This window comes from Dasypus novemcinctus, chromosome 18, assembly GCF_030445035.2.
Source record: "Dasypus novemcinctus isolate mDasNov1 chromosome 18, mDasNov1.1.hap2, whole genome shotgun sequence".
Lineage (NCBI taxonomy): Eukaryota > Metazoa > Chordata > Mammalia > Cingulata > Dasypodidae > Dasypus > Dasypus novemcinctus.
Window position 1 is genome coordinate 60,734,725 of NC_080690.1, and position 26,170 is coordinate 60,760,894.

Consider the following 26,170-nt stretch of genomic DNA (forward strand, 5'->3'; position numbering starts at 1 on the left):
TACCATAACATGTGTTGTCTTTATCTCTGGGAGTTTATTAACTTACCAGCTTAAAGTTTTGAAGCCATGAGAAGGTCCAACTCAAGGCATCATCAAGATGGTGCTTTCTTCCTGAAGACTGCCTGCCTGCGATCCTGAACTCCTCTGTCACATGGCAAGGCACATGGCGGCACCTGCTGGTCTCTCCCTTCTCTTCTGGGATTTGGGCTTTCTTGCTTTTTGTCTTCTGGCTCCCATGGCTTTCTCTTCTATTTATCTGAATTTCATTCTCTTATAAAGGACTCCAGTAAGAGGATTGGGACCCTGAATGAGGTGGGTCACATCTTAAGTTAAGAACCTATTCACAGGAAGCAGATGTGGCTCAGGCGACTGAGCTCCCACCTTCCACATGGGAGGTTGCTCAGTCAGATCTCCGTGCCTCCTAAAGAAGACAGTAAGTTGGCATGACGGGCAGATGTGGCAAGCTGACACAACAAGAGACACGAGAAAAAAAACATAACGACAGACACAATGAAGCAGGGAGCAGAAGTATCCAGTGCCTCCTAAAAGAAGACAGAGAGCTGACCCGATGGGCAGGCATAGCAAGCTGATGCAACAAGATGATGTAAAGAGAGATGCGGGGAGGAGAAACATAATGAGAGATACAAGAAAGCAGAGAGCAGAAGTGGCTTAAGTGATTAAGCACCTCCCTCCCACATCAGAGGTCCCCGGTTCAGCTACTGGTGCCTCCTAAAAAAAACAAGGAAGTTGAACAGACACAACAAGTGAAGAATAACAAGGGGGTGGGGAGAAAGAAATAAAGAAAATAAATCTTTGAAAAAAAAAAAAGGAACCTGTTCACCAAAAGATCCCTCTTACAATGGGTCCATACCCACAGGAATGTATTAACTTTAAGAACATTCTCTTCTGGGGCCCGTAGAGCTTCATCACAGACCCTCTTCAAGGAAAAAAAAAATTCTCAAGAGACTTCTGGTGTCTTCTTAAATCACCGTAATTATAATTTTCTTAAATGCACATGAATGGGGAAGCAGATTTGGCTCAAGTGATAGAGAGTCCATCTACCATATAGGAGGTGCAGGGTTCAAACCTGTGTGGAGCTGGCCCACGCACAGTGCTGATGTGCGCAAGGAGTGCTGTGCCACACCGGGGTGTTCCCTGCGTAGGGGAGCCCCACTCTCAAAGAGTGTGCCCCGTAAGGAGAGCCACCCAGCGTGAAAAGAGTGCAGCCTTCCCAGGACTGGTGCCACACGCATGGAGAGCTAATGCAGCAAGATGACGCAACAGAGACACAGATTCCCGGTACCACTGACAAGAATACAAGCGGACACAGAAGAACACACAGTGAGTGGACACAGTGAGTGGACACAGAGAGCAGACAACGAGGGGGGGAGAGGAGAGAAATAAATAAAAAATAAATCTTTAAAACAAAACCAAAATGCACATAAATCCACAACTTCTGCTTAAATCTCTTATGAGTACAGTTCTCATACAGCTCTCTAACCAGAACAAACTTACCGAGAACTCCAGACCCAAAGCACAGACCCCGTAGCGTGCAGTTTAACAGCAACGTCTTGATGCGGCCACGCTGCTGACGTTAACTGGATGCGCAAAATAAGCTATGCTGTAGAGCGCTGTCATGCATCTTCTTCTGTGTCCCTTTGCCCACTTCTCCCATCATTGTTCTCTCTTCAAACTAAAGCAAAGGCTTTGCTCAGAGTCCTCCTAACATTTTATAGACTTGTTTGGGCCCATGTTCACAGAGTTCCATTCCTCACTCTCCTCTGTTCATAGCTCACCTTTGGTCTGAACGAGGCACCTCTTCAATTCATTCATTTACTCCCTTTTATCCCCATATTCCACACCCATTCCTTCTCCCCTGTAGGCAGCTGTTCCCATAAGTTTAATGTGGATCCTTTTCTTCGCACGCGGATGACTGCAAAATATGCATTGCTAACTAGCGTATGGGTATATATTTTTTAACTTTTTTTTCTTTTTGTCTTTATTTTTTTAATATTACATTAAAAAAATATGAGGTCTCCATATATCCCCCCACCCGCCTCACCCCACTCCTCTCCCCATAACAACAATCTCCTCCATCATCATGAGACATTCATTGCATTTGGTGAATACATCTCAGAGCACCGCTGCACCTCATGGTCAGTGGTCCACACCATAGCCCACACTCTCACACAGTCCATCCAGTGGGCCACGGGAGGACATACAATGTTCGGTAACTGTCCCTACAGCATCACCCAGGACAATTCCAAGTCCCGAAAATGCCTCCACATCTCATCTCTTCCTCCCCCTCCCTACCCCCAGCAGCCACCATGGCCACTTTCTCCACATCAATGCCACATTTCCTTCAATTACTAATCACAATAGTTCATGAATAGATTATCAGTAAGTCCACTCTAATCCATACTCTATTCCTCCATCCTGTGGACCATAGAATGGTTGTGTCCACTCCACATCTATGTCAAGAGGGGGCTTAGATTCCACATGGATGCTGGATGCAATCCTCCTGCTTTCAGTTGTAGGCACTCTAGGCTCCATGGTGTGGTGGTTGACATTCTTCAACTCCATGTTAGCCGAGTGGGGTAAGTCCAATAAACCAGAGTGTAGGAGCTGAAGTTGTTGAGGCTCAGGGCCTGGTTATCACACGATCAGTCCAGAGATTCAGGACCCCTGGGTATATATAAAACCCCAGCACCAACTACAGTTCCGGTAAAAGTAACAGGAGAGGCTTGTGAACAAAGATCACATCTGAGTTCAGCTCCATCACACAGAAACACAAACTCCAAAGTAGGGCCAACTGACATGGCACTGAACTCCATCTGCCATGACCATAGAACCTGTGGGTTTTTTAACTGTTTATTAAAATATTACACACATATAGAGAAGCAAATAAACCATGAGTAGCTAGCATTTCCACAAATGAGCCCTCTTGTAACCAGTACCCAGATCAAGAAACAGACTGTGACACCCTAGAGAAACCCCCACCTGTTGTCTCCTTGTCCCTGCACCCCAAGCGTAAACATTCTCCTAAATTCTAACCACATAGATTAGTTTTGCTAGTTGTTGAACTTCCTGGAAAGGGGTGCATGCAGCGTGTACATTTTGTGTCTGGCTTTAATCACTTACCATTTCGTTTGGGGGGGTTCACCCATGCTTTCCTCTTATCTGAGCCGGGGTCTAGGTTCTTGGCTTTGTCGCAAGAAAGAATTTGAGAACGAGCCACAAATTAATCAGACAACCAAAGAATTTATTGGGGAGGGGCGGGTGGGTAAAGCATGATAAAGAAAATACACCTTCAGGGATGAAGGCCGGCATCCTCAAAGGAGAGAAATGCGGAGTTCTGCCCTGGGGTCCCCTGTTTTACAGGGTACGGGGCTCCAAGGCCTGCGCTGAATGGCATATTTGAGACAAAGCAGGGGAACTCCACGGGGGTGATTTGATTCTCTTAGGGTTGCTGTCCATTTGGTGACCAGCCTCTGGCTGCTGTCCACGAGCTCTGCCGGGCGTGTTGGCTGGTGATGTCTGTTCTCTGGTCACTGTCAAAGAAGCAGAGCGCGAGGTGACCTGAAAGTGTGTGGGGGGGTGTTAGGGTCCCTCCTGCCCCTCCCTTCTTTCCCGCCAGGTAACGATGTTGCTGGGTGTGTGGTGGGTGCTGGGTGCTGCAGGGTGTTTGTGCTGTAAATTGCCCCTTCCTGACTTTGCCTATGGCCAGCAGGCTGCCGCTGTCAACAGGCCACTGCCTCAGTTTCTCTTATCAGGCTTATGAGGTTTTCTGTCCCCTCCCCCTGAGGTCCCTATCCTATCCTGCCTCATACCTGTACTTGTAAACCATCCTTTCCCATGGCTCTGTAGTACTCCACGGTGTGAAAATACCAGTTTGTTCATCCATTCATCTGTTGATGAACACGTGGGTTGCTTCCAGGCTGGAGCTTGTATGAGTGGCCCGTGTCGGGTAGTTGTGTATTCAACTTTAGTTCAACCTGAGTAGAAACGGCCAAACGGTTTGTACCATTTTGCTTTCCCACCAGCATTGTGTGTGTTTTTCTGTTGGCTGCAGGTCAATCCCAGGTGTGGTGGGTCTCTTTAGTTTAATTCTGGTGGGTGTGCATTCCATTGTGGTGGTGTTTTTTTTTTTTTTAAGGAGGTACTGGGATTGTGAAGCAGGTGCTCAACCACTGAGCCACACCTGCTCTGGCCATTGTGGTTTGAATTTGTATTTCCCTGATGACTAAAGACACAACAAATGGGGTGAAGCACCTTTTCAATGTTTATTGGCCATTTGAATATCCTTTTGCGAAGGGCTCATTCAAGACTTTTGCCCATTTTTCTATTAATTTGTCTGCCTTGTTCTGATTGTTTTGCAGGAGTACTGTGGGTACATTCTGGTATATTCTTTGTCAGATGTATGTGTTTTGAGTATTTTCTCCCCCTCAGTGGCTTGTCTTTTCACTCTTAATGGTGCCTTTTTTTTTTTTTTTTTTTTTAAGTTATCAGGGCCCAGGATTGAACCCGGGAGCCTCATAAGGGGGAAGCCAGCACTCACTGAGCCACATCTGCTCCCGAGCCAAATGATAGTTATTTTTGGGTGTGCATAGTGTGACATAGGGGCCAGGGTTCAATTTTCTTCCCATATAGATATCCAGTCGACCTAGCTCCACTTACTACAAAGACTATCCTTGCCCTATTGAATTGTAATGTGATTTTTGTCTTAAATCAGAGAACCATTTATGGGTTTGTGCATCCAGGTATTATTCATTGATACAGATTTTACCATGCTCTAGATTGTACTTTTTCTCCAGTATTTTTTGATTCAGTACTGTGCCTTAAGACTTATCCATGTGACTGTATATGCATCTCATCTGTCGCTTCTAGCTCTACATGAAGTCAATGGTGTGCACCCACCATGTATTTTTTAAAAATAAACTATTTTTAGAACAGCTTTTACAGAAAAATTTCCCAGAAAATACAGAGTTCCCCTATATCCCCTACCCCTACCATCACACGCCCACATAGGTAGTTTATCCTATTATTACTTCTTGCATTAGTGTGGTATATTTATTACAATGTGTATTAGTCAGCCAAAGGGGTGCTGATACAAAATACCAGACGTTTGCTGGCTTTTATAAAGGGTATTTATTTGGGGAAGGAGCTTACAGATACCAGACCATAAAGCATAAGTTACTTCCCTCACCAAAGTCTGTTTGGAGCAAGATGGCTGCCGACGTCTGCGAGGGTTCAGGCTTCCTGGGTTTTTCTCTCCCCAGGTCTTGCTTCTCTCTGGGCTCAGGTCCTCTGTTTTCTCCACAAGGTCAGCTGCAGACTATCAGGCGAATGGCTCTGTCTCTCTCCCCAGGTTTCTGCCGTGTCTGAGGAGCCGTCTCTATTCCTGTGTTCTTCTCTTGGCTTAGGTCCTCTCTTCCCGGGGTTTGTTTCTCTTTCCTCTGTGTGCTGACTTCCCAGGCCTCCATTTCAAGACTCCAGCATCAAACTCCAAATCAAAACTCCAACATCCCTTCAACTCTGTCCTTTGCCATGTCTTTTATCTGTGAGTCCCCACCCACTGGGACTGAACTCCCTATGACATGGCCCAATCAAAGCCCTAATCATAATTTAAGCATGCCCAGGTACAGATCAGTTTGCAAACATAATCTAGTATCTATTTTTGGAATTCATAACTATATCAAACTGCTACACAATGAATGAATTATGTTGATGTATTTTTAATAACTGGAGTCCACAGTTTCCATTACATAGTGTAATTACATTACATTACTGCTTGCGTATACAGTTCCATAGATTTTGACAACCATGATGATTTCATATGGAATCGTTTCCCTGCTCTAAAAATGCCCGTGTGCCCCCTGTTCACTCCTTTCCTTCCCCTCCTCAATCCCTGGCAATCACTGGTCTTTTTACTGTATCTACAGTTTTTCCTTTTCCACAAGGCCCATAATTGGAATCAGACAGTATATAGCCTTTCAGACTGGCTTCTTTCCCTCAGCGATAAAGATTTAAGTTTCCTCCATGCCCGTCTCCCTGCCCCCATGACTTGATAGCTCATTCCTTTTTATAAATTTTTTTTTTTTTTTGAGGTACCAGGGCCAGGGATTGAGCCCAGGACCTCATATGTGGGAAGCTGGTCTCAACCACTGAGCCACATCAGCTCCCCTGAGTTGGTTTTTTTTGTTTGCTTGCTGTTTGTTTGTTTTTTGTTTTTAGGAGGCACTGGGAACCTAACCAGGGACCTCCCTTGTTGGAAGCAGGCACTTAACAGCTTGAGCCACAGCCACTCCCCTCATTCCTTTTTATTGTTGAATGATATTCCATTGTATGGATGTGCCACAGTTTATTCACCTATTGAGGAATATCTTGGTTGCTTCCAATTTTTTTGATAATTTTGAATAAAGCTGCTATAAACATTTGGGTGCAGGGTTTTGTGTGGACATAGTTTCTTTTTTTTTTCAGGAATTAAAAAAAAAAAGTATGAATAAAGTATGTACTAGTCAGCCAAAGGGGTGCTGATGCAAAATACCAGAAATCTGTTGGCTTTTATTTGGGGTAGAAGCTTACTGTTACCAGGCCATAAAGCGTAAGTTACTTCCCTCACCAAAGTCAGTTGCCATGTGTTGGAGCAAGATGGCTGCCCATGTCTGCAAGGGACCAGCCTTCCTCTTTCTCTTAAGGCTCCAGGGTCCCAGCTTCTTTCAATATCAGCTGTAGGCTGGGATAAGTCTCTTCTCTACTGGGGCTTGTTTCTCTCCGGGCTCAGATGCTCTGTTATCTCCACAACGTCATCTGTAGACCATCAGGCTCTCTCTCTTCCCAGGGCCACTGCCGTGTCTATGGAGCTGACTCTGTTCCTCTGTGTTCTTCTCCTGAGTGTTTACTTCCCTGGACTCCAGCATCAAAAAACTCCCACTCTCGCCTCTGCCCTATGTTTTCTCTGTGAGTCCCCACCCACCAAGGGGGTGGGGACTCAATATCCTAAGGACCTGGCCCAATCGAAGCCTTAAGCATTATTTAATCAAGTAAAAGCAAAACCTCTTAATAATACAACCTAATAGGCCCAGAAGAACAGACCAGTTATTAAACACAATCCAACATCTATTTTTGGAATTCATAAACAATATCAAACTGCCACAAAGTATCATTCATATAGGAACATATATAAATAATAAATATATAGTAAAAGTTGTGAACTTACAAAGCAAACGTGTATACCATCATACAAAGGTCCCATACATCAACCCACTACCACCACCTTGCATTGTTGTGAAATATTTGTTACAAATTACAAAAGAATATCATCAAAATCTTTCTACTAAATAGTTCATATCTTACATTTGGTGTATTTTCAATCAACTCTATTATTTTTTAAGTATATTTTTATTTCAGAAGTTGTGAACTTACAAAACAATCATGCACATGTGTAGAATTCCCATACAACTCCCCTTGACAAAACCACAACATTGTGGTGGTATGTTTGTTACAGATTATGAGGTAATATCAGACTGTTACACCAACCATGGTCCATAGCATGCATTTGGTGCACTTTTTCCATACTCCCCCATTATCACACTATATCTTTGGCATAGATGGATGAATATTACAGTATTGCTGTTAACCACAGCTCATAGGTCATACCAATTGTATTTTTCCATGCTTTTCCACATTCCTACCACCCTGGAATAGTGATATACATCTGCTCTAGCTCACAAAGGATACACCATCAACCACAATTCTCAACCACCTCTGGGTTCACTGCATTATTCAGTCCCTAGATTATTCTCTAGCCTTTCTTTCAGTTGACATTTACATCCCTAGGCTACCCTTTCCAGCCACATACCCATTTATAAACTGGACATACGTTTTTAACTACTTTCTGTAAGTACCTGTGAGTGCAGTTGCTGGGTCATAGGGTAAGCCTATGTTTCGTTTTGTAAGAAACTGCCAAACTGCCCTCCATAGTGGCTGTGCCATTTTGCATTCCCATCAGCAGTGAGGGAGAGCTCCTGTTACTCCACATCCTGGCCAGAGTGGGTGTCGTGCCCACCATATTTGAACCTTGCCCTTCCCAGTGATGGACACCAGGCTGCTTCCAACTCTCCCCCAACCCCAACAAATAACACTGCATTGACATATTCCTACATGGCTCCTTATGAGCCAGTGTGAAAAAAAAGTCTTTGGGACATATAGATGGGCAGAATTGCTGGATCGTGGGGTAGGCACTCACTTAATTTGACTTAGGAATGTCAGGGAAACGGACTTGGCCCAGTGGTTAGGGCGTCCATCTACCACATGGGAGGTCCACGGTTCAAACCCCGGGCCTCCCTGACCCGTGTGGAGCTGGCCCATGCACAGTGCTGATGCGCGCAAGGAGTGCACCCCCACACAGGGGTGTCCCCCGCGTAGGGGAGCCCCACACGCAAGGAGTGCGCCCCGTAAGGAGAGCCGCCCAGCGTGAAAGAAAGTGCAGCCTGCCCAGGAATGGCGCCGCCCACACTTCCCGTGCCGCTGATGACAACAGAAGCAGACAAAGAAACAAGACGCAGCAAATAGACACAGAGAATAGACAACCGGGGGAGGGGGGGGAATTAAAAATAAATAAATCTTTAAAAAAAAAAAAGGAATGTCAGATTGCATTGCTCCCACCAGCAGGCTTGATGGTTAGGATATCCTCTCCAGCTTCCAAACTTTTCCCATACTAACAAGCATATATATCATAGTCTTTCCTCCTTAGCTAGTAGTGGATAAAGGAGTAGTTAATGTATTAAATATAGAAATAAAGTCTTATTCTAAGGACATGTATTTCCCTTGTGTTTACCACAGGGGAGATAAATATATAAATGGTAAAATAAATCAATGTGAACCCAATGGCAGTGGTAAGACAGTTGTCATTTGGCCTGGAGTCCTGACCACCCAAAGGGATCTGCCAGCTAGGGTCCTGGCAGAAAGCAGATGGGCCCCTCAAAGGGCTCACTGGAGAGTTTAATGAAGGTTCTCAGGGTTAAGGGAGCCACTGAGGACTGGGGCAGGGGAGAGAATGGTGAGAGGGACAGAGGCCCCCCAATGGAGTGGGGCGCTGTGGACAGAGGAGCCAGCCACTGCCAGAAGATAGGCTGGGAGGGAGCTGAAAGGAATGAAGTCCTTGATGCCTTCTCTCTCCTCTGATCTCCTGCTGGGCAAATCCTGCCAGAGAGCTGGGGATCCCGTTGACACAGACCAACGAGCCTTCCTGGTACAGGGGACTGAGGATGGCATTGAGGGTGAAAGGAAGATGCCGCGTGCCCAGTACTGAGCACACTCACCCCACCGTAAGCAGTCAGTGTCGTCTTAGGTCAGGAGTGACACTCTGAGACACATTTGGTTTCCTCCTCTTCCCACCTCGTGTTTTATGAAAATGTAAATCGGTTGCCAATATTTAAAAATAGGGAGATTTTGTCTTGAAAAACATCCGGATTTTTGGCTCCTCATGAAATAGCGCATGTAGTGGCAGCATTGGGCTTACTTCCTGCAAGGCTGTGGCTGCAGGGGCTGTGTGGCCCCTGCCCCCTTTTAGGAGGGCCTGGTTCTCAAATTTCATGATCTGCTAGGCCCCTCTGGCCTTTTCAGTTCTTGCCTGCTCCACGCTACCAAGATTGTTATCACAAATATTGAAAGCTCACAGCATATTCCTTTACGATGTTGCCCTCCAGATGGTTCAGGATATGTTTCTGTTGCTTTTCTTTGTGCATCATCAAAATGAAATTACAAGGGGTGGTGTGGGTGGGGTGGGGGGGAATATGGGGACCTCGTGTTTTTTTAATGTAACATTTAAAAGAAAATAAAGAAGAAAAAAAAAGAAATTAAAAAAATATATGAGGTTCCCAAGTACCCCAAAAAAAGAAAAAAGAAAGGAAAAATGAAATTACAATATAAGTCATATTCCCATGGATCCCTCTTCCCCAAGCATGACTTCTCAGACTCCCAGCGTCCCTCAGAACCCACTGGGAACCCCGAACTTGATCTAGTCCAAGACCATCATTTTACACACGGGAAAATGGAGGCCCAGACAGGGGAGACGACCTTGTGAAGTCCACAGCCAGTCATCAGGAGGGGCAGGGCTGAACCCCTTTGTCCTCACTCACTGGACAGTGCTCTGGCACCTCCCTGGGAATGCACTGAAGTTCCACTTTGGCTTCAGCATTGGCCAAAAGGAGGTCAGCCGTTGGAAAGCAGAATAACCAAACACCCAAGTCAACGGCTCTGTCGTCCTTTTCTTGTGCGTGATTGATAATCCCATGTTCACAAAGTCCCCATCGTGTCCAATCAGCACAAAACAGACATTTAAGCAAACAAGATATTTCATTTGGATTTATCGTTAGTATCTGTGTATTCACTTTCAAATTATAGGTAAATAGTCAAGATGCAACATGAAGTGAAAAAATATACAGGCCATTCAGTTGCCCTCACAATTGTATTTTCCACTGCAAGAGAAAAATGCTGTGGTATTTAATAATGTCACAAAAGGCATAAATTTTATGAAAAAATACATTATCAAGATATTTCTGAAGGTTAAAAAAAAAGGGAAACAGGCTAGCAATACAAATCTTTGTTCCTGAACTAATAAGAGACTTTAAAAAATGTGACTATTCAATTATTCAGTAATACAATTCTAATGTAACTGTAGGGTTAAGCTGCTGTAACAAACAGACCCAACAATACAGTAACTCAAAGAAGAGGGAAGCTTTTTCTCTTCCTGGATATCCTGAGATGAGCTGTCTAGTTGGCAGAGAGGCTCAGAACCAAGCAGTTGTCAGCGATCCCTGGTTCCTTCCTTCTCGCGCTCCGTGGTCCTGTGGCTCCAGCTTGTGGGAGTGTGTATTAGTCAAAGGGGTGCTGATGCAAAGTACCAGAAATCTGTTGGCTTTTATAAAGGGTATTTATTTGGGGTAAAAGCTTATAGTCACAAGGCCCTAAAGAGTCCAATTCGAGGTTACTTCCTTCCCAACTGTGTTGGCCTGGTTGAAGCACAAGGGTGAACGAGGTCTGTGGGGGTTCGGCCTTCCTCTTCCCTCTTGAGGCTCGGCGGGTCCAGCTTCTTCCTAGCTCAGCTGTAGGCTGGCACAGGGCTCGGCTCTCTTCCTGGGGCTCATGTCTTTCCAGGCTCAGCTGCTCTGGCCTCTTCACAAGGTCAGCTGTAGACTGTCAGGCGAATCGCTCGCTCTCTCTTCCCAGGACCTCTGCCATGTCTATGGAGCTGTCTCTTTTCCTCTGTGTATCTTCTCTGTGTATCTACTTCTCTGGTATCTACTTCCGTGTAGGAGTTTTGTGTTTTTTTCCTATCTGGCTGCGTCATTGTCTTTTTGGTGTGTTGCTTCACTGTGTAGGGGCCTGCGCCTCTCCACACAGGTCTGGGATGCCTTTTTTCTTTTTTTACCAGGTCTTAGGAATCGAACCCAGGTCCTCCATGTGGTAAACGTGAGTTCAGTTGCTTAAGCCACAGCTGCTTTCCAAGAGTCTGTTTTATCAGCCCGCCAAGGGGCTGAGTCGCACTCCCAGGTTGAATCAAAGCCCTAACCTTAACATAATCAATCAGACATCTCAGCTGAATCTAATACAATCAAAGGATTATCACATCCAGAGGAACAGGCCAGCTTACAGACATAAGATCTCTTTTTGGAATAATTCAGAAAATAATATCAAGCTGCCACAGAATGGGAGAAATTTCTAGATAACTGTAGATTCCCAGGAAGTTGCAAAGATAGCACAGACACAACTCAACATAAAAGACAACCCAATTAAAAAGTGAGCAAAGGATAGGAAGAGACATTTCTCCAAAGAAGCTATATAAATGGCCAATAAACACATGAAGAGATGCTCAGCACCATTAGTCATTAGGGAAATGCAAATCAAAACCACAACGAGCTACTACTTCATTCCCATTAGAATAGCTGTAATCAAAACGACAGATAGGAAAACGTTGGTGGGGATGTGGAGAAATCAGAAACCTCAAACACTGCTGGTGGGAATGTACAACGGTGAAGCTGCTGTGGAAAAAGTCTGGCAGTTCCTCAAAAAGTTAAAACAGAGTTATTATATGATTCAGCAAGCCCATTCCTAGATCAATACCCAGGAGAACTGAAAACATACATCTTCACAAAACCTTGCCTGCAACTGTTCATAGCAGCATTATTCATAATAGTCAAAAAGTGGAAACAACCAAATGTCTATCAAATGATTGATGAATAAACATAATGGATTATGTTTATGCCATACAATGGACTATTATTTGGCCATAAAAAGGAATGAAGTACTGACACATGATACAACATAGAGGAACTTGGAAACATGCTTAGTGAAATAAGCCAGATATGGAGAGACAAATACTGTCTGATTTCATTTCTCTGAAATTCCAGAATAGACAAACCCATGGAGACAGAAAATGGACTGGAGTTTGTCAGGGGCTGGTGGTAGTGGTAGAGGACAGGGAGCGTTGGGAAGGGGGAGTGACCGCTGTTGACTACCGGGTTGCTTTTTGGGGTGATGATAATGTTCTGAAATCAGATAGTGGTGATTGTTGTACAACTTGTGAATACACTGTCAAGCCGTGGAAGTGTACACTTTAAAAAGTGCATTTTATGGTGCATGAATTAAATCTCAATGAAACTATTAAAAAAAAAAGTGCAGAGAGGAGCAGAGGTCCTCGTTTTCTGTCAAGCACACGAGGCAGAAGTTGCTCAGGTGACGCCTCCCCACTGCCGTTGGTGGGAACTGAGCCTGGGTCCTGCTCCTCTCCCCAGGGAGTGGGGGGTGCAGGGTCTAGCTGGTGGCCCTATACCCACCTAGGAGGCTTCTGCTCGGGGGAGGCAGGGTTCCTGCCCTCAGGGAGGGCGGGGTCTAGCCTAGTCCTTCCCCTTCTCCATCCCTGCAGCGAGTCAGTTACTAAGCCTTTTTTCATCTCTAACTGTCTGATTAGCTCCCTTCTCCCCTCCCCACAGCTTCTGCCCTGGTCCAGTCTTATTCTCCGTCCCCTGGTCTCCTGTCTCCTCCCTGGGCTCTCACTGGCCGTTTTGATCTGCTGTCCACATAGCAGCCAGAAAAGATATTCCTGAAAAACGACTCACACCCTGTCCCTTCCCTTCCTTAAACCTTCCATGGCTCCCCAGTGCCCACGTGTGTATTGTGTCCCCACTCATCTGAGCTCTGTGAGGCGAGGGCCTTATCTGCATTCATAGAGCCTGGAACAAGGGCGGGCACACAATAGGTGCTCAGTAAATCACTCATGAAGGACTAGAGCTGGCAGTGAAATGGGGAGGGCTTTTGTGGGAAGTGACATCTCAGGGAAAAGCTGTTACCAGGTGGGTGTGGGGGAAGGTGTGTCCAGCAGGGGGAACGGCCTGTGCAAAGCCTCAGCAATCAGCTGCAGGGAGCGGCTTAGGCTGGGGTGGTGGTGGGCTGGAGGGAAGCCGGAAGGGTGCTGGGCACCTCTGTGGGGGTCTGAAGTTCCTCAGCAAGGCCCACGCCCCACCCCCCACCCCCCACCCCCGCACCCCCAGATGAGCGGGAGGCCGTGCAGAAGAAAACCTTCACCAAGTGGGTGAACTCGCACCTCGCGCGCGTGGGCTGCCACATCGCCGACCTCTACGCGGACCTTCGGGACGGCTTCGTGCTGACCCGGCTCCTGGAAGTGCTGTCGGGGGAGCAGCTGGTGAGCCTGAGGGGGCCTGGGGTAGGGGGCGCGCCTGGGGGTGCTCGGGCTAGGGGCGGGCTTGGCTGGAAGAGCTGGAGCCAGGCTCGTGGGCGGGGTTGAGCTCGGCAGGCCCAGGGTGGAGCCCCGAAGCGGCAGTAGGGCCTGGGGCGGGGCTCTCGGAGAAGAGAGGGGCTTTGCTGGAAGGTTCCAGGCCCTGGTTGAGAGCCCCTGGTGCAGCGGGTGTGGAGGAGGGCGGGGGGACCTAGGCTGGGGGGCGGCCTTCCTGGCAAGGCGAGGCCTAGGTCACGGGGATCTTGGCGTCGCGCGCGCAAGAAAGCGCTGATGGAACTTTGGTTGCGCAGGGGTAACTTTTTTAGGGATTGTGTTTTTGGGGCTTGGGGTGACACTCTGGTGGGGCCACAGAGCTTCACTAAAGGAGTCGGGGCCTGGAGAGGGACCGTGAGGGGCCTGGCCACGGCCCCGGAACCAGCGCAGTGGGAGGGGATAGAGCCTGGGAAGGAGCCGACTGTCCTGGGATAGGGCGGGCGGTGGCTGGAGCGGTCGTGGCTCTGGGCTCCTGGGTGAGGGGTGTAGCCCTGGAATTGGCACAATATTCAAGAGCTGGGGCATGGTCGTTAGGTCTGCGAAGGGGCAGTGCCAAGAGCCTGCACAAGCCCTGAGAGGACCCTGGGAGGGTCTAGCTCTTGGAAGGAGCGGGGCTTCTTTATAAGAAGTCAGTGTGGGTCTTGGTTGAGACTGCAGGGCCGTAGCTGTCAGAGCAGCAGCAATTCATGATGAGAAATTTTGGTTATGGGACAGACCCAAGGAGTGTCCTTAGAACGGGTCGGGCCTGTGACTTGGCTCAGACAGGGGGTGGCTGTGGGAAGGGTGTGACTTCTTCGGACTCCAAGAAACCGGGAGAACGGAGGGTCCCACGCCTTGGGTGTCCTCGGCTTGCCTGCAATCGGCAGGGTCGGGGGGGTTGATGCTCCCAAGGGGTGGGGGCTTGTCTGGAAGGGGTGGGCCCCAGGGGGGGCGCCGTGCCCTTGCTGGAGCCCGGGATCGCCCCGCGCCCCTGCCGCCGCAGCCGAGGCCCACGCGCGGCCGCATGCGGATCCACTCGCTGGAGAACGTGGACAAGGCGCTGCAGTTCCTGAAGGAGCAGCGCGTGCACCTGGAGAACGTGGGCTCGCACGACATCGTGGACGGCAACCACCGGCTGACGCTGGGGCTGGTCTGGACCATCATCCTGCGCTTCCAGGTGATCCCAGTGGCCCCTGGGAGGGGTTCCCCACCCGCTCGCCTACTCCTTCATTCATTCCAAAAACGGTCGTTGAGCAGGGGATGCCTCCAGGAACCCGTTCCAGGTGCTGGGCAGGAATGGAATAAAAACAACACCAATTATCACTACCATCACCCTGATGGTTGAGCTCTTGTTTACTCTGGTGCAGGCACTATTCTAAGTACGTAACATTTAATCTGCCCAGCACCTCCATAAAGTAGTTATTATCCCATTTTTGCAGATGAGGAATCTGAGGCCCAGAGATGTGAAGTAGCATCCCCCAAATCACACAGCTGGTTGCTGGCTCTGGAATTCAAACCCAAACAATCTTGCTCTAGTATAGAAACCAAATTGACAAGTTTTCTGCCTTTGTGGTGCTTACATTATTGGGGCGGGGGAAAGACAAGGAACAAATACACAGATAAGACCAGTATGGGAAAAGGACCAGGTATAGGCAGAGAAGAAGAAAAAGAAAGATATGTAGAAAAGAATAGATTATGATAAAGCAGTAAAGGAGGTTTGAACTATCAAGGTGGTATTGAAATTTTAGATATGGTAGTCAGAGAAGGCCTCTGAGGAGGTGGCATTTAAGCTAACAACTGAATGCCTTATGAAGATGCAGGGAGAAAGCATTCCAGGGAGGGCACACAGCAGGTGCAAAGGTCCTGAGGTGGGAATAGGTTTGGCATATTGGAAGTATGGAAAGAGTCGGGGGTCAGTGCTAGAAGCCTGGCTCCCTGCCTTGGAACCCAAACGCAAGACCCTACTCTGGAGTTCAGGACTCAGGCCTCGAACCTCCACCTGAGGCTCTAGGACCCGTTTTAGACTCTGGACCATTCCTTTATTGAGCACCTGTTGAGGGTTTTAGCAGTGAACAAAACAGATAAATACCCCTGATGTCCTGGAGCATTTATATGTTGGTGGGGGAGACAGTAAACCAGGTGAATACATGAAATATATAGATGGGGATAAATGTTGAGATACAGAGCAGGTGGGGAGCGGGTGTAGCTCAGCGCGTGACATGTGCGAGGTCCCGGGTTCAATCCCTGGTACCTCCTAAATAAAGGAAAAAAAAAAAGAGAGAGAGCAGGGAAGAGGGATATGAGATTGGGGGAGGGGGAGGTTGTTGAGAGATTTAAAACCAGCTGATCAGAAGGGCCCATGACATCTGAGTAAGGACCTGAAGGCGGGTAGAGCCCTGTGGCTCCCTGGAGGAAGATTGTTGCAGGCAGGGTCAACAGCCAGTGCAAAGGCCCTGAGGTGGGAGCATGCTGGTGGACTTAGGGACGAGGCCAGCAGGCCTCTGGAGCAGAGGGAGCAGATGAAGAGGAAGTCAGAGACATGCGGGCAGGCGTCGGAGGGCCACAGGAGCATTTTGAGCAGAGGGGTCTGTGATCTGCCTTGAGGGTTCCCAGGGCCTCTCTCCCTCTGCCGTGAGGGGAACAGAATGGGCGTGGGAGCAGGGAGGCCGCGGAGGAGGCTGAGACCCAAATCCCCAGCTGGGGCCGTCCCCCAGACTCCATCCCCGCCCCTGAACCCCAGCCCCCCCTGAAGCTGTCCCTCCACCTCCCCCATCCCCACCGGCCTCCCTGGCAGCTTCAAGTGCCCGGGCCCAGCCACGTCCCTTGTGCCCTCCCAGATTCAAGTCATCAAAATAGAGACGGAGGACAACAGAGAGACTCGCTCGGCCAAGGACGCGCTGCTCCTGTGGTGCCAGATGAAAACCGCTGGGTAAGCCCCAAACCTCTGGGTTCTGGGACAAGAGTGCGAGGGACAGGCCACGCCCTCCGTGTCAGAGGGGCACCCGAGCCAGCCAACTGGCCCATGAAATACGTCCACTTCTCTGCTTGGCAAAGGAGTCGTCACAGCCTGGCAGGCCAGGGTCCACCTTAGAATTCTCGGGCTGCTCCCTTCTCTCCCCTCCTCTCCTCCTGTACCCCCAGGGGCCTCCTGAGTGGGCCCCCCAGGCCTGGTCACCCCCACCGGCCACCATCAGTCACCCCTCAGCCCAGGAGGACACACTCCCGGGCGGGGCCGCCCGTCCTGGAAGTGGGCTCAGGCTGCGTGGGCAGGGGCGCCTTCAGTGTGCTGGAAGGGGGGCGGGCTCTGGTGCTGCGTCCCCTCGCACCTCCCGCTCTCTGCCCTGGAAGGAGGGTGGTCCCCCCCCCCCCCCCGAGGAAGGAGGGCAGGGGCAGGCAGGGGTGGGACCACTCCTCCTTCAGGGACGTCTGTCTGTCTTGCAATGCCATTTGTTTCTCCGGTGTGTCTGTCCTTATCTCTATGCCTGAATCTCCTTGCTCCGCTCTCGGTCTCTCTCCCACCCTCCCCTCCCGTCCCCTCTCCCCGCTCTGTGTTCCTGGTCTCTGCTCATCTCTTTATATCTCCCCGGCTGTTTCTGTCTCTCCCTTGCTTGTTCCCTCCCTCCCTCTCTCGCCCTCTCTTCTCTCCCCTCTTGTCCCTATTTCCCTGGCTCTCCCCATCTCTGCCCCTCCTTCCTGCCCCTCTTCCCTCCCCGCGTGCTCCCTTTCCCTTCCTGACTCTCCCCTCTGCCTCTCTCCCCGCCTGCACGCTGCTGCTCACAGTTACCCCGAGGTCAACATCCAGAATTTCACGACCAGCTGGCGGGACGGCTTGGCCTTCAATGCCCTCATCCACCGGCACAGGTACCGCCTGGCGCGGGGCAGCCCTGCCCTGGCCTGCACCTCCCCCACGGCTCCGCCCATGCACACCTGTCCGTGTGTGTACACACACACACACACACATTTCTCTTCATACACACTCCCCTCGCAATTGCACACCTGTGCACAGACAGCCAGGCACATACACCCGCCCAGAGCCTGGTCCAGGCCACATTCCCCGTGCACCTCACCTGTGCCCTCACGCAGCTGCACGTGCACAGCCTGCAGCTGCCCCTCCCCATCCTTTCCCGGTGCGGGAAGCTCACTCCCCATGGACTGTCCTCTCTGGTGTGTCAGAAAACCCTGCCACACGGTGCCTTCAGCCCGGCTACCTACACAGTTGCCTATCCGTACCTCGGGGCTGGGCTGAGCGGGCTGGCAGGTGGCCCCAGACAGGTGACACCAGTGTCATGATCGTGGCAAACTGAGGAAACCGTCTCCAGGCAGGGAGACTGCCAGAGGCTGCGAGGGACTTGCTCTGGTGGCGCAGAAGCCGGAACCCAGCATTTTTTCTGCTGTGGACCCGTTTTCACTCACAACCGCTGCCCTTCACACATACACACACTCATACACAAACAGGGAGGCCTGGTGCTGCCTTCCCACATGTATCTGGGGTCATGCTAGCAGTAGATAACAGTAGATTAATTTGCTGTGTGCTCTCTATTTGCCAGGCATTACTCTAAGTGATTTCCAGCAGGTCATTTAATCCTCAAAATGACCTTATCAGGCAGATGCTATTATTATCCCCATTTTACAGATGAGGAAACTGAGGCATAGAGAGAGGAAGTAGTTCACCCAGAGTAATGAACCAGGAAGTGACCGAGCTGGGGGTCGAGCCCAGGCAGGCTGGCTGTAGACCCCACCTTTCTAACTGTTCTGTTGTGTTGTGTGTAACACACCCAAGTGCACGCATGTTCATCACAGAGCCAGATGTACATGTGCCCTAACGCGGCACACATCACAGTCTGCCCAGGTGAGATACACACACGCTTCCATTGCTGGGGGCTTCACAGAGGCACACTCAACAGTGGGCTCATATCTTCAAAGCACCCACAGGCTGGCCCACCCCCATATCTGTGCACCCAGGTCAGCTTGCACATGCCCAGAGACAGAGGCACATGCACACGCACTCACAAGAAACCATGGAGACACGCTCAGAGGCTTGCACACGCATTCACAGGTGGATGCTGCACAGACATGCACCAGCACACGCGGCATTCCCCTAGCCTGGGCTTGTGGCCTAGCCCTGGCCCTGGCCCTGGCCTTGGGGGGTGGGGGCTCAGACAGAGGTGTCTTTTTGTCTGCTTGCCCACCTGCTCTGGAGCCTGCCCACTGCCTGCCTGCTTTGTGCCCCTGTCCAGGCCTGATCTTGTGGACTTCAGCAAACTGACCAAGTCCAATGCCAACTACAACCTGCAGAGAGCCTTCCGCACAGCTGAGCAGCACCTGGGGCTGGCACGGCTGCTGGACCCCGAGGGTGAGCCTTGCAGGGCCCCAAGTCAAGACTTCCTCTTGGGGGACTCGCAGCCCCAATGCTATTTCAAGCTCAATTCCTACTGGACCTAACACCATCCCAAATCCTAAGGCTATCCCAGATCGCAACTCTCCCCCATCCCAAACCCCTCCCCTTCTTATCCCTAGCCCCTCCCCTTCCCAATTCCAACTCCTTTTCTTCCCAACTCCAACCCCAACCCCAACACTATCCTCAGTGCCATCCACGCAAGCACTAACACCATCCTTAGCTCCAACCCATCCCAGCACATCTTCAACTCCAGCTCCATTTCTATCCCTGTTCCAGTTCCATTTCCAACCCCATTCCTAGCCCCAATCCAAAGACCATCCCTATCTACAACTTTATACTCATCCCCAAACCCATCCTTGACTTCATCTCCATCCTCAATTCATGGACACCCCAATATCAATCCCCCACTCTGGAATAACAGCTGCTTCCCTTTTCTAAGGATATGTCTGTGCCAAGCGCATACTGGGAACTTTACCAAAATTGTTTCCTTTCATCTGCCCTGGTTGGCTAGAATTTATCAACCCTGTTTTAAAGTGGTACAAATAGAGGCTCAGAGATGTCAAGTCCCTTGTCCAGCATCAACAGGATTTTCAGGTCCCAAAATTCATGGTCTTACTCATTCCTGTACCTTGCCTCTCTTAGCTGTATTCTCTGCTCAGTGCCTGGCACACAGTAGGTGCCTAATGGATGTCAGTTTCATGAGATAGTGAGAAGTAAGCAGCAAATTAATGTTGTGCATTCAGTAGATAAAAGTAAAATGACAATTCGAGTTTCTTGAGTGCCTCCTCTGTGCCAGGCTATTCCTTCTAATAGGCTATTTCTTCTGGTGTTCCTAGAAGGCAGGTACCATGACTATCTTTACAGGAACCAGGGGAAACTGAGGCTCAGAGAAGTGAGGTCCATTTCCTGAGGACACAGACAGTAAGTGGTTACCTCAGAGTCAAGCACCTGTTGCCTTCCCAGCCTGCGTCCTGAGCCTCGGGCCTCACACACCATTCACACGCTTCATCAGTATTACTTGGGCTCCTACTGTGTCTGGGCACAGCAGAAAATGTGGTTAAAAAAGAAGAAAAGGAAAACAAAGTCCTTGTCCTGTCCTCACAGAGTTCAAACTCTAGATAACAACCATAATCACGTAAGGGAATATTTCATTATAAATCGTGATAAGTTCTGGGAAGGAAATGAAAAGATGCTGTGAGGGACGATAACCTGAGACTGAATCCAAACAGGGTGAGTGAGCAGGGAGGCTACTGTCTGAAGAAATTAAAGTTGAACCCTGAAGGATGAGCAGGGGGGTTCAGCAAACAGAAGAGGGGAGTGTATTCCAGACAGTGAGAACTGTGTGCACAACAGCTTAGAGGTGAGAGGTAGGATGGGGTTTTCAAGAAAAAATCAAAGAGCAGTTCTTTACGGTCATTTATATGCATCAGACACTAACCACACGAGTAGATCCCCATTTGCCAGATACAAACCCCGAGGAACGCAGAGGTTAATTATTTTGCCCAAGGTCAGAGAATGCCTTGGTCAGAGTGCCCCCGTTACCCTCCCACCGTTCTGCACCCCCTCAGATGTGAACATGGAGGCTCCAGATGAGAAGTCCATCATCACTTACGTAGTCTCTTTCTACCACTACTTCTCCAAGATGAAGGCTCTGGCTGTGGAGGGGAAGCGGATTGGGAAGGTATGAGGAGCCAAGGAGTGGCGTGTGGGAGCCCAGGGGCCGGCCAGGGCCCCTGTGGGATGAGCTGACCCCGCCTTCCTTTGGCGCCCAGGTGCTGGACCAGGTGCTGGAGGTGGGGAAGATCATGGAGCGCTACGAGGAGCTGGCGGCCGAGCTGCTGGCCTGGATCCAGCGCACCGTGGGCCTCATCAGTAACCAGAAGTTTGCCAACTCGTTGAGTGGGGTGCAGCAGCAGCTTCAGGCCTTCACTGCCTATTGCACCCTGGAGAAGCCCGTCAAGTGAGGCCCAGCTCAGGGGCAAGGGTGGCGGCCGGAGGTCGGGAGGCAGGGCTCCTGTGCTCACACCCCTTCAGGTTTCAGGAGAAAGGGAACCTGGAGGTGCTGCTCTTCAGCATCCAGAGCAAGTTGCGTGCCTGCAACCGCCGCCTCTTCGTGCCTCGGGAGGGCTGTGGCATCTGGGATATCGACAAGGTGAGGTTGGGGATGTCGGGGAGAGGCAGGGTTGCCCAGTGGAGTTAGGTGGGTTGCGCACTGCTAAGAGAACCACTCACAGGGTAGACATCATGGATCTGGCTATTCATTCTGACAGTTTTCCAGCAGTAAAGTGCTATGAGGCAGCCACGTTCTTTTCCATTTTGGACAAAGGTGCCATAAAGGCTAGGAGTAGCCTCAGCTCAGGGAGCCAGGGTCATTAAACTGTGGGGAGTTGTTGGAGCTGACTGCCTCCTTCTCTCTCCCCAGGCATGGGGCCAGCTGGAGAAGGCAGAGCATGAGCGTGAGGCTGCTCTGAGGGCTGAACTGATCCGTCAGGAGAAGCTGGAGCTGCTGGCCCAGAGGTTTGACCACAAGGTGGCTATGAGAGAGAGCTGGCTGAACGAGAACCAGCGCCTGGTCTCCCAGGTACCAGGGGTAGGGCTTGGCTCCGGGGGAAAGGGAGCCACGGTTCGGCTGATGGCCCTGGGGACCACGGAGGGGAGACTTAATCTCCTAAGCAACAAGGAGAGTGACACATGAGAAAAGGAGGGAAGAATTGGTCTCTTAGGTGATGGGCGTGTGAGGGGAGTGGACCTGGTCTCCAGGCCAACTAGAGGGGGCATAATTAGTCTCTTCAGAAATAAGGGGAGTTTAAACTAGATTCCTAAATAACAAGTGAGATTGTGTCTAGTGTCCATGGTAACTCAGGAGCATAGAATTGGTCTCCTAAGTAACAGGCTAGAGTAAGCCTGGTCCCTAGTCTCCAGGGCAATGAAAGGATGGGTGACAAATTTAGGGTTAGAAATATTGTAGCAGGAAGGTTGGGGCTGGTCTCCATGGCAACAAGGAAGGATGGAGCTGGTCTCCAGGGTAACAGGAGAGGATGGAACCGGTCTCCAGGATAACAGGGGAGGATAGGACTGGTCTCCTAGGTAACTGGGGATGGTGGGGCTGGTCTCCAGGTTGACAGGGGAGGGTGGGGGAGTTCCCAGGGTCACACAGGGTCAAGGTTACAGCTGGATTGCTGAAGCAGCATAGGTGAGTGTGTGTGGCCTGAACTGCCCCAGGACAACTTTGGGTATGAGCTGCCAGCAGTGGAGGCAGCCATGAAGAAGCACGAGGCAATCGAGGCAGACATCGCAGCCTATGAGGAGCGGGTGCAGGGCGTGGCAGAGCTGGCCCAGGCACTGGCGGCCGAAGGCTACTACGATGCCCGGCGGGTGGCAGCCCAGCGTGACAGCGTCCTGCGCCAGTGGGCCCTGCTGACCGGGTTGGTCGGTGCACGGCGGACACGACTCGAGCAGAACCTGGCCCTGCAGAAGGTCTTCCAGGAGATGGTGTACATGGTGGACTGGATGGAGGAGATGCAGGTGTGGGGGCCAGACCAGCGGCCAAGGGGGGGCGGTGTCTGTGGAGGGGGGAGGGATGCAGATGCTGTAAGAGATGTTGTCAGAGAGATGGAGGTAGCGAGGGAATGGGTGAGAGGGGCAGGAAGAGAGAGAGAGAGAAAGATACAGAGAGAGGCAGAGGCACAGAAAGAAGAGGCAGAGTGAGAGAGAGATTGACGGAGAAAGAGAAATAAGAAGAGAGAGCCAGGGACAGAGGTGGTGCGATTAAGCCAGAGGAAAATGGTGACGTTTGGCAAGAGAAAGAGAAATCAAGGAGAGAAATGGAGCTAGAGAGGCAGACGAGGTGGGCACTGGAAATCTATGGGGATACAGAGAAAGATGCAGAGTTAGATGGAATGCACTTGAGAATGAGGGAGACCTACCAGAGGTAGAAGGATGGAGACAGAGAAAAAGAGTGAGCGACAGAGGTGCAGACAAGAAAGAGCTGGAGGCAGAGAGGAAGCATCCGTGGTACAGCTGAGCCCAGAAATGCAGAGACGGATGGAAAACTTCAGAGAGAGACAGAGAGAGACGTTGACAGAGACCACACGGTCAGAGAGTTCAGAATCAAGAGCGACAGACTCACAGGCACAGAGGGGTAGAGGGTGGCATGGGGGCGGGGGGTAAGTGACCAGTGCCAGAGGTGCACTCAGTGCCGCCTCCCTCGTAGGCCCAGCTGCTGTCCCAGGAATGTGGGCAGCACCTGGTGGAGGCAGAGGACCTGCTGCAGAAACACGGACTGCTGGAGGGGGACATCGCAGCCCAGAGCGAGCGGGTGGAGGCGCTCAACGCCGCTGCCCTGCGCTTCTCCCAGCTGCAGGGTGAGTCTGGGGTTGGGGGTGGGGGCGGAGACTTTCTGACTCCTGAGGGACAGATGGAGGGAGTGAGCTCCCTGTCTGTGGAGGTATCCAAGCAGAGACTAGGATCACACTCAGCGAATACTTAGTTAAAAAAACAGCCATGTGAGGTAATGTATAGTCAGGGCATGTTCAGCAGCAAGCGATAGAAACTCAGTTTGTACTTAGGTAAGAGAAAAAGGGCTTATGTAACACAAAAGTCCAGGAAGAAGGAGTGGGCATGGCAGCATCCAGGGAAGGTTCAATGATGCGATTAGACGCCCTCCCTCTCTGTCTCCAGTCTCCGTGTTGGTGTCACTGTTTGGGCAGTCCCTCCCTTTGGGGACCATTCAGCCTCCTATTTACATCCCAGCAGCTTAGCAGACCAAGCAGCAGCAAGGCCACTTTCTCCCAGCAGGAAAGCTTTCGTTGGCCCACTGTGGGCTCCGTCCCTATGGCCCCAGGTATGCACTGACCTAATCAGCTACAGTTCTGTGATCTGCTCCTGCCAGGGCCAAGAGAGGGCTCAGCCTCCTCCAAGGACACGGACTGAGAAAGAGGGGCGGTTTTCCCAAGGCAATTGGGGTGCCACTGTTGGAAGCAGGGTCCGTGAATGCTGAACAGCAAAGCCAGGACTGGCTCTCCCAGCGTTCCTTTTTCCTGCTGTCAGAGCCCTCCAGCCACAAACTACCAGGAACCTACCTGTAGTCAGATGAAATTGGGTTTATTGGTTTTGTGCAACAAAGGAGATCACACAATGGGGAACCATTAATGGGGGATCTCAGGAAGAGTGTGATAGACGGGGCTTTTGTTGTAGGATTTGGGTTTCTGTTAGGTGATAGAGGCATGACTTGATGAGTGGGCTTTGGCTCTGGACTGGATGCTCTCAGGAAGCGGGGTACTTGTATGACTGGGCAGCTTAATCATGTTTTATCTAAGCAGTGGGAGGAACAGAGTGAGCTAATGCTGCAGTTGGCAGCAGCCACCCACCTTAGCCAGGTCATTTTTGTGGTTGCACAGTGGGTGGCCTTGTTTTTGTCTGTGCTGGGACATGATTCTGGAGTGGTCTTGGTTTTGTCTTACTCCATCATGGTCACCGAGGGCTTTGCCTGATGTTGGCGTTCTGTGAAGTTGTTTATGTTCAGGCCGGTTCAGCTGACAGCAGTCAGGGCTGCCTTTTTTTTTTCTCACTGAGAAGGAAACTGAGGCCCAGGGCTGCAGAGCTGATAAGTGGGCTCTGAGCCTGGCCTGCCTCACTCCATTTAGATGCCTGCCTCCTTCATCCAGAGGCGAGGTGTTTTCAGAACAGGCTCCCAGGAGCCTCAGGAGGCAGGCCACGTCCTCAGAGCAAATGCTGAGGAGGTCTCCTTCCAAGCCCCGGTGTGGACATCACAGTCGGGCTCAGCCCCCTTTCAGCCACGCCACAGCCCCAGGGGGCCGTTCTCAGCACCCTCTCCCTCAACTCAGGGATGTTTGTCCCAGGAGGTTCCCTTCTGTCTTCTCTTTGTGCAGTCTCTCTGCCTGGTGACAACCAGCAGTACTGTGGATGCAAAGAAGGGGCTAGTACGGAGCGTATGTTGTCATGGTGACAGGAGGCAGTGCTACATGATGAGCAGGCCAGTGGGTGGCCCTCTGATCACCACTTCTTAGCTGAGTCTGGGCAAGTGGTTTCCCCTCCCTGAGCCTCAGTTTCTTCATCTGTAAAATGGGGCTAATTAAAGGACACTGGTCTCATAGGATGGTTGCAAGGATTAACTGCCATCAAGTCACAGTAAGGGCTGGAATCATGGACACCATTGTTGTAACTATCATTCAGCTGGATGCCATGGTATTTGGGTCAACGTCAGTGAATATCTAAAATTACAGAAATCCCGCATTCCATCTAGGGCAGTGTGTCTCAGAATTTTTGACCTAGTAAGAAATATATTTACATCATGAACCAGAGTTCATGCACACACACAAATGCCAAGGTTTTCTAGAATACGTCCCCTTACCTCGTGTGTTGCATTGTGAAATTTTCTATTCTATTCCATTAAAGAAAATGCTGGTTGTGGCCCATTAAGTTAATTTCACAATTCTCTAGCTGCAAACTGGACTAGGAGGAAGAAGGAATATTTGAAGAAAAAAGCAAGTCCAGGTCATCACTGGAGTTGATAGATAAGGCGACAGAGGATGAGAGGGAGAACCCAGGAGAGTGACTAAGAGCGGAGCAGTTTCATTGGCCAGTTCAGATGGAAACACGATTTACAGATTCTGGGCTTCCCTGGATCTGGGTTCCCATCTATCATTCAATTAGTAAGTCACCAGATTCACTAGGCTCAGTCTCCACTCTGGGCTGGGCAGTGGTGGGGACACAGCGTGACCCAGACAACTTGCAGGGCTCCAAGTCCAGGGGGGAGACAGAGGAGATTGGTCAGGGCTGAGAAAAGGAAGCAGAGAGGTCTGGAAGAGTCCAGAGGAGGCACCTGCCCCAGCCTTGGGGTGGGGGTGGGGGTGGCGGTATCCGGACGGCTCCCTGGAGGAGGAGACTTCAAATGGCACTTGATGAAGTCAGGTCAAGAACAGGGCGGGTGGCTTGCAGTTCCCCCTCTTGGTCGTCCCCAGACCTGTATCCAAGCCTTC

The 26,170-nt window shown here is 50.4% G+C and overlaps 1 protein-coding gene across 1 annotated transcript in view; it reads left to right on the plus strand.

Annotated features, from left to right (window-relative positions):
• SPTBN4 (spectrin beta, non-erythrocytic 4) overlaps positions 1-26,170 on the plus strand; it is a 76,219-nt gene that overhangs the window by 7,485 nt on the left and 42,564 nt on the right. The window contains 11 exon segments of the mRNA XM_058280271.1: positions 13,554-13,705; positions 14,775-14,948; positions 16,609-16,700; positions 17,552-17,632; positions 19,009-19,124; positions 20,738-20,850; positions 20,942-21,129; positions 21,204-21,321; positions 21,592-21,750; positions 22,392-22,694; positions 23,383-23,533. Of these exon segments, the coding sequence (XP_058136254.1) occupies positions 13,554-13,705; positions 14,775-14,948; positions 16,609-16,700; positions 17,552-17,632; positions 19,009-19,124; positions 20,738-20,850; positions 20,942-21,129; positions 21,204-21,321; positions 21,592-21,750; positions 22,392-22,694; positions 23,383-23,533 (1,647 nt within the window).